Source organism: Diadema setosum, chromosome 18 (genome assembly GCF_964275005.1).
Source record: "Diadema setosum chromosome 18, eeDiaSeto1, whole genome shotgun sequence".
Classification (NCBI taxonomy): Eukaryota; Metazoa; Echinodermata; class Echinoidea; order Diadematoida; family Diadematidae; genus Diadema; species Diadema setosum.
Genome location: NC_092702.1, coordinates 4,053,836 through 4,062,863, shown reverse-complemented (window position 1 = coordinate 4,062,863; position 9,028 = coordinate 4,053,836). Strand labels below are relative to the sequence as shown.

Here is a 9,028-nt window from a genome sequence, read left to right as displayed (position 1 = left end):
AAGCTTTTATGTAGGCCCCATCATGTTTCTGATACTTACTTGTGACATCTTCATATGATATGACCATGTACATTTGTGTCAAGTAGGTTTTTTTTTTTTCTTCTTCTTCTTCTTCAATCAAAAGACATGATTGTATATATTTTGTATTCTTGTTTTATTGTCAATAATTTTGTAATCTCATCGTTGAGAAAGTAGAAATATGAAATAAATTTGAACTGAACTGAACTGAACATCGCTGGCGCCGAAATGACTTTATCATGACGAATACGGTGAATACTTCGCGCACGCGTCCCGAGCCGTCACTGTTATCACGGTAAGCATTACTTTGTTTTGTGTAATACCAACACAGAACTACAAACCTATCAAATCCCAATAGCTCTTTAAGAAATGAGGAGGGATCACCATCATTCCATGTCATTGTTGTCCTAGGCTCAGGCAGGATAATACTCGTAATACCGTTAGGCCGTGATTGAATTAAGCTCTAATTCATACTCGTCGCGATTGTGCCGGCCCAGAATGCGACGATCGCTTCGTTGGCAAATTTGTGCAAATGATGGCGTTAATTAGTCGCGCTTGGAATCGGACAACCAGATTACACATAGCTAATGTAGACACACCTCCATGACAAGACAAGCTGTAGCTCAGCCAGGCATTGGTAGCAATTAGGCAATGGCATGTGGTCCATCAATATGACCCATCAGCTTCGTACCAAGGTGAAGGTCCAAGCGGAATCACATTTTTGTTGGTCACCATGTTGAGTCGTTATACTTAAAAGCTGGTTTCGTCATGATTGACCAACCGTACATGATCTTGTTAATGCCAGGGGCCACAATAAAAGGATGACTATACAATCATATCATTTAAAGATACTCAGTACCTAGTTTTTCAAAAGAAGCATTATCATATTGAATGTGGTTACTGTTTTATTTGTTTGTGAAGGCCAGCATAACATATAGAACTATCAAAAAAAAAAAGCAAGCAGTGCGCAATGCATGATAGATAAGTAAAATGGCATAAGTGCTTCATGCAATCTGTTCGTATGAAGAGGGTGGAAACCCTACTTACTATAGAAAAAAGAAAACTTAGATTTAAGGTGACGTAGAAATTTCTGTACCAATCACTCGATCATCTGTCCATACAATCTGGTCAGAAATGCTTCCCAGGATTCCTACGAATCTGATTAAGCATTATCTTTTCATCTGCCGGAATATACCAATGAGACTCATGATAACCCATGGTAACGAAGAAATTAACTATGAGTTGACATTTCTTGCAATCTATCGTAATAGGAAGTGTCGTCCCGTCATCTTAACGCAATTGATATGTGAAGGTAACATAGTTTTACAAAGGCCCCCATCTCCTTTAAGATGGAGAAATCACGGATGCGTGAGTACAACACCACTCTCGACACCTGACACCAATAGAGCATCCCTTCAAAGTGGATGATTTCATTCTCCTTCTTCGTCTTCATCCTTCTCTCCTCCGGGTGCAAAGTCGAGTCCAGCCATCATCTTTCATTGTGACGAAACAAGTGACAACATCAACAAAAAAAAAAAAAAAAGTGGCGAAAGAGGGAAGGGGGAAAGCTACTTGGGGAGTGAGCCGTGGCCTGATGGGATTTTTTTTTTCAACCCTCGGTTGTGTCGTCTGCTCGTCGTCTGCTTCGCGCTATCTTGTCACGTGTCAATGCGACGAGGTTAGAACGTCACCTTGTCATACCCGTAGCTCCAGCTATAGTCACCAGACGAGACCGTGCCGCTCGCTCTCTCGGCGTCAATGAAAAATCACGACACTAGTTGCTTGAGGTAGGGATGCTTTTTTTCTCTCAGGGAGAAAGCGGAGGCTTAATTAAAAGCGCCACGTAGAGGGTCGTGGCGCGCGGACTTTAAATCGCCACAAATTTTCTGACATCTAATCAGTGCAGCGTGGGGAATCCGCCATTAACAAAAGAGCGCTAGGGCGACACTCCAGAGTATCCTAGTCATGAGGTTGTAAGATCAGCATAGCCATTTTTGTTTTATGCCCAGGCTAGTGTGGAAGGGACAAGCGGAATATCTACTTCTAGGCGGGATTTATTGCTAACTACATGCTCAGAGAGCATTGCCAGAGAGCATTGCGCGGGACTGAGTTTTTCAGAGATGTTGACACAACAAAGTGATTTCGATGTGTTACACTGCATGGGTATGGATCCCAGTCTCCCCTTTTCCAGGGCATCTCAGAGGCGACACGCGTCCAACTCATCCCGAGCAGCAACATCATCGAAAGTGGACCCGAGGTAAGCTGGATCTGCTGCCAAAGCCATTGGCAGCGAGTAGATGTAGGATGATTAACACCCGTTTTGTTTTTTCTAAGCTTGCAATCATTGACATGGTAACGCACGTTTACTCCAGAAACGTGTTTCAACATTTCCGGTATTTTTTTCCTCTCCTGCCTGTGTGCTTAAGTGTCGCTTTTTTTTTTTTTCGGCAAGGGGAGAGGTTTGCCGATCTGCACCCGCTCTTGAATACCTAATGAAGCTCGCGCGAGGTGACTTGTCCACTGTGCGGCGTCCCGGTTCGTGTTCCCAGGAATGCGACCTAAAGTTGGTTCGGTACACACACCCACACGCTACCCCCTGACGCAGAAGTCTTAACTCCAAAATCGGGCACACACCACTCCGACTACCGACTCACACGAACCCTTTTAGTTCTTAATCACAACTCACCGCTCCACGAGCCCCAAACTTGCCCACTTCCCCCCTCGTGAATTAATTGTCGACGATCAACAAGTTCGTTTTTCTCATTTGCTCTACGCTCTTGCGTATTTTTACACATTCTTTCATACTTCTTCCTCACCCTCTTATTTTTTCCCTTCTCTCGAACTCTCCGTCTCCCTCCGGGGCGTACCACTGCCTTCAACTTGTCACACGTCCATCACCTGCGTGCTCGTCACCCCGTAACCTCCCCGGGCGTGTCGGCTGTGTTTCTGCTGGGATCGTGTCGCTGCCTACTTGACCAAAACCCTTCATCATGGTTCTCCATGCCGACAGTTTCAAGTCGAAACGGTACCGGGACAAACTTCGGGAACAAATCAAAGCGCTGGAGAACCTCCTGCCCGTGGACAAGGCCACGCTACACAGGAAACTTGACAGTCAAACCGTCTTCAGATTGGCCATTTCATTCTTCAGGATTAAAAGTTTTATTGCAGGTAATATTGTCATCATTGACACGTTCTTTTTGTTTCGTTTTGATCTAATTATCATTGCTTTGCACATTACCATTCTTGAGAAAGACATGTGTGAGGATAGATTAAAAAAATCATACATATCACTGTCATAATTTTCATACGCATTAGTTTGGGTGGATTTTTTTTTTATTGCTTCTTATTGTGTTCATGCATTCAAATATGTATTTCATATTCAAACAAAGACATTGCTGGTAGGCACTTTGTTTTTCCTGCTGTTATAAATGTGATTAGCATGTTATATTGACATTGTTTATATATGTATAAATATATATATATATATATATATATATATATATATATATACATATACACGGGTCCATATTTGAAAAATGTCTTTTTCATAAACTTACTTTTCTTTCGAAGAATTAGAAGATCCATCACTTCTTAGTTCGTACTATGATCAAGTAAATGTTATATTTTGATCAGTTTAGGACATTTATCAACAGCAGTCAGAATGTAACATTGTCTGTGGACTGCATTGCTTAACCCTCTAAGTGTCACATTTTATTCCCTACCTGTCAGTTTGTGTGTGGTTTTTTTACACATTTGAGTCATTGACACAGAAACGGTTAACACCTTTTCTAGAACCTAAATGACAGCGAATAACTTTACATCTTTGTCAGTTATCATTATGTCGCAGTTTGGATACTTAATTTTCTGTCTTATCAAAAGGAACGATTTATGGCCATCTGAATGAAGTTTGATTTAAACAATGGGCTTCAGTATTTTCTTCAGTACATCATAAACATTTAGGATGGTTATGACAATAAAAGTATGTGGCTATAACAAACCTTTTCCCAGCCGTTTTAAATGCTGCTCTCAACAGCTTATAGGCAGTGTTGTTTCGATCTCTCGAAAGACATTGACTGCTTTATTCATTTGCCACAAACAGACGACCGTACATTCCAATTTCTGCAGAGGTTTAATCCCTTATACCTGTCTTTGGTCTTTTTTTTTTAGTTTTATAAAAATTCAGACGCGCGGAACAATACCCATGTAGTAGATATCGAGCGTAAGATAGCAGATTCGTCTAACATTGCAAATTATAATATCACAAAAATAAAAAATAAAAAAAACAGGGGAAGAAGATATTAGCAAGAACACATTTTGACGAAGTCTCTGTCCTCCGCCTCCAATAAAAAAACAACAGAAAAAGAGGCAGACTTTTAAGTTATTAAACACATTTTTAGTACTTTTCTTTATTACACAGAGACAGAGAGACAGACAGAGCGAGATCGACAGAGAGAGAAAAAGATTTTTGTTTACCGTGAAACGTCGATTTCTGATTGATTTGTAATTACACCCATAGTATTTGCCGAATTTGATGGAGATTGATGTCGCTTAGAATGTTTTTGTGCCAAAAGAGGAAACTGGGTGCTCGAGTCTCAAGTAGTTTGTATAGCCTCCACATCCACTGCCCGTACTGCTTGAATCAAAACTTGCAAATGTAGGTTTCTGTCGGGTTTTTTTTTTCAGGAAAGACGACATTAGTTTTACGACGGAATTTGCCTCTACTATTTGCTCAGCCAGAGAAGTAATGATTAATTACTCTATTCGAATGCAAACTGTTGACATAATTTCCGAGTCCGTCTCTTTGTCTTCGTTATCAATGGTGTAATAAAAATCATTTTTTTTTCGGTAAATATTTCATTTCATCACAATTCATGAGCTTTGGGTGGATTTGCACAGCACTGCTTTTCTGCTTGTCGACAGAAACATTTGACGAAAATGACAAACATCCTTACATCCGCTCACTGTGATTCACGGGAATGCATCAAGCAAGGATATAAAAAGATGTCGTGATTAGAAATAAGAATGGAATCAAAATACTGCCTTGAATTGAAGAACATGGCATATTTCACTGTCGGGGATTTTTTTTTTTCCTGACTAAAAAAAAATGGTACATGCAGTTCATCAAATCTGGATAATTCGATGAGAAGCATGCACGGCGTTCAGTTCTTATTCTATACTTTTGCAACCCCGGTGTTTGCAAGTTGTTATTGGTCTCCGAATCATATCTCGTTTATCGGTGCACCCTCAATTTGTCGAATCAAAACATTTTGTCATAATCCCGCGCAATTGCCGAGAAGACAAGTCATTTTCGCCCAGGGGCCATCGGCCATATCGCCAGCAAATATTGGAGCCTAATTGATTAAATCTTCGTCATGATTTTTCCCAGCTCTGGGTCGTTGCACGCGCAGCACACTTCCATCGCCCCACATAAATCATTTTCAATCAGATGACACCGAGGAAAATATATCAATATGATATCAAACCATGTAGCCCAAATTCGAGTACACCAGATATACCCACTCATTTGAAATGGAGGCAATAAAGCCGAGTTTATGAATACAAATGACAAATAAGTCGAACATTTTCCACAAATTCAACCTGCCGCCCGTCTATATTTATCTTATAAAACAGTCTATCTGTTGCATTCAACACTGATACAGTTTTTTTATTAAGCAGGTTGAGTTTCGCCAATTTTCGCTTTCTTGTGTAGTCTTGTTTATCGCACAGCAACGAAATCACATAGTATTTACCCTTTAATTACTGTCGACTAGGAATGTAGCCTGATTATTTTCTCTGTTATTGCACGACAATGATGATAATAATGAGCATGAGGGTTTTTCCGCGGCCACATTTTTTCATCAAAATCAAATTTCGTGCGTGATTTGTCACCATCCGGCCACGCAGAAAGTCAAGGTTGGTGTTCCTCCCCCGTTCGCCGAAAAAGCCAAACGAGCTGCGAGCGACGGGCGCAAATCGGGACAGACAACCGCTTTGCTCTCGCGCCGCAACTCTCCCGTCAACTTGAGCTCGAGCAAACGCGGGTTGTCATGGACTAATCGCCGCGGACAAATGAGAGCTTATTTTCTAAGCGCTGTACTGATCATCTTTGGCGGTCTCTATTATTGAACTGTCCTATTAAAGATTATGATTCCTTCGTCTTTCTCAATGAAGCTGAAGATGTCCTGGGAGTCGACTTAATCATCCTCGCCGTTATGATCTTGTGTTTTCAGAGCGAACATTAATTGTCTTACAACACTTTTATTCGATGTTTTGTCACAGTGCAATCAAGTTGAAATCTAAGTCATAAATCTAATATTGTAGAATAGAAATAACAGTATGTAATAAACAGTAGAAGTTAGAATAAAAGTATATGCACCAGTCAGAGCGGTTGTAGTAGTGGTGAGAGTATTATGGTGTTTATACTTATATAGTTGGTGATGTCGTTGCTGTAATATCACTGGGAAATATGTTAGTTGGAAAAGTTACAAGCAGTGGCAGCAGTAAAGATGATGGTGGTAATTACATGACTTTTAGCCAATAGAATGATAAAAAAGTGAGATACTCTCATTTCCTATGGAAGCTGTATAAGATTACCAGTAACGTAATAATCGGATTCGTCTGCATTCTAAACGTCTTGAAAAAAGTATAGACTTCGGAGTGACAATCATGTCACCTTGTAATGAGGAGGAATACTTGACTGTAGTGCCATTGATAAAGATAATGTGCAATCTTTGTGGCTATCAGATTTGGTGTTTCAGTAAGACTTTAAGTAAGTCTTTGTCACAAAAGAAATGTATGTTATGTTTTTGTCGCAAAATGAAAATAAGTTTGAATTGAATTGAATCGAAGACTTTGAAATTTAGTTTTGATTTTCAAATCGATATCGTAACATGAATACTTTTTGATGAATTCACATGGCATAGCACATATTTAGAACTGGTTACACCGCTATAATGACGTTTTCAACTGCAATACGAAGAAGCTAATGACCACCATGCCCTCTATCAGGATTAATCAAAATTCCTTGATGAATCAAAGAGAATCGACCCAATTTACTTCTTTCGAGAAGAAATTAGCCTGGTATAGGTTTCGTATTTACCGTATGGTTTGATGTGTACCGTCTTCCTTCATTCTGGGATCCACCCACGCTCGCCGTGCTCTGACTTTTAATTGAAGCGCGTGGGACCAATTCTTACGTTCCTGTAACTATTATAAGGTGATTACAATTCTGCCATTTGTTCTCTTTGTTCCCCCTTTTCCCCCCTCGGAACGTTTAACGTCCATTAGACAAATATGCCCAGGAAATTAATGAAAGAGGAATTGTCGAGCTAAGGGGAAGCCACCGAGAATTCTGGTAGAATTATTGCGTAGGGTTCACGTTTAACAGCTAATTGATTTAGACCACGAGCCTTCTCTGATTATTCTAGAAATGAACGCAAGCAACATGTCAGATTTCCTGAAGTCTCGGGCATCGCAAAGTGGTAGACAACTGAGGTCCGAAAGGACGAGGGCTATATCGTGGACTGATGACGCCAGCAGAATGTGGGGAGGGATGGAAAGGGTTGGGTTTTTCTTTTCTTTTTTTAAGGAAAACGGGATGAGAAAAAAAAGTGAGCCGAAGCGTTACGCGCGACTTGGCCGGTAATCATGGGCGTACTCAATGCGATGCAGCGGCAAGAATCCGCTAATCGCCAGAAGACACCGAGTATGGGAAAGGGAGCATTTTTTTATGCCTACTCCGTGGGCTTGTTATGAAGGAAAAAAAAATCACCGAGGAATCATAATGCAGAGATTAGCATCATAAACTGAAGCTGTACAAAAAAGATCGAAATCGGCTGAGTGGAAGTGACGAGTTAAAAGTGACATGTTCTTTACCCTTCGGCAATTTTGTTCCGAAGTAAAGCGTTAAACTCAGCCGTCTTTCCCCCTATTGGCTATCCCCTCCCAGTATCTATATACAAACTCCCGTCCTGTAATATGTATTTCTCTCTCTCTCTTCCAGTGCCCCGTAATTCTGTCTTTGCTATATCGTCGTCGAAAGCGATGCGATCTCGTATGAAATCACACGATTGCCGATTTGACGAATATGTTATGAATGATTATCATGCCTTCTGTGTTGCGGTATGCAATTTATCCCTTCGTATGAAAAAAAAAAAAATCAGAGTACATTTCGATTAGCTTTCAACATTGCAAACCAACTCTCTCTCTCTCTCTCTCTCTCTCTCTCTCTGTCTCTTTCTCTCTTTCTCTGTCTATCTATCTGCCTATCCCTATTCTGCCTTTCTGTCTATCCTACTATTTATCTGTCTATCTATCTATATATCTGTCTATCTATCTATCTATCTCTGCTGTCTCTCTATCTATCTTTTAATCCATCTTTCATTATCTTTTATTCTGTATTTTTCATTATATTCTGATGCCTTGCTCTCCCCTCTTTTCCTCTCTTCTCATGTTCACTTTTCTTGTTTTCTCTTTGTTTACATAATTATGTCTTTTCGACATTCAAACCTCTTGTCAAACAATGCTGGTCATACAGAATATAACACTGACGTAACAATGGCTGGACGAATGTGACGTTTCTATTGTAGCTCACAATCGGAAATCAAAACTGACGACATCTCTGCTTCGTACAGTGTTTTCAAATGGTGTCAGTATACGTGTTGATGTAATGGCAATTGAATCTCTTTACAACAATACAAGCTGTTTTTTTTTTCCTATTATTGTTCATCTCTATCTGTGCAGAGCGGAGAGTCGTAATATGGGGAGAAAGCCGGGAGAAAATGTCATTGATATATTAAAGGGATGATACAGTATTGGTGGAGATGAAAATTTGGCTTTTAAATTTTTGCGAGATACCAAGAAAACACTTATGATATAGTACAGAGCATGCCATTTTAAGAGGAATTCAAAGTTTATTTGATGGAAACCGGGTTTGGAACGACTGAAACATTCAAAAACAAAGTAAAAAACAAAGCAATCGTAATAACGTGTGGGTCCCACACATTATTGG

At 40.1% G+C, this 9,028-nt stretch overlaps 1 protein-coding gene across 1 annotated transcript in view; it reads left to right on the top strand.

Moving 5' to 3' along the window:
- The first annotated feature begins 2,177 nt into the window (after window positions 1-2,177).
- Window positions 2,178-9,028, top strand: part of LOC140241933 (uncharacterized) — a 52,668-nt gene continuing 45,817 nt past the window's right edge. Inside the window, exons 1-2 of the mRNA XM_072321680.1 lie at window positions 2,178-2,275; window positions 3,029-3,186. Of these exons, the coding sequence (XP_072177781.1) occupies window positions 2,178-2,275; window positions 3,029-3,186 (256 nt within the window). The remainder of the gene's footprint in view (window positions 2,276-3,028; window positions 3,187-9,028) is intronic.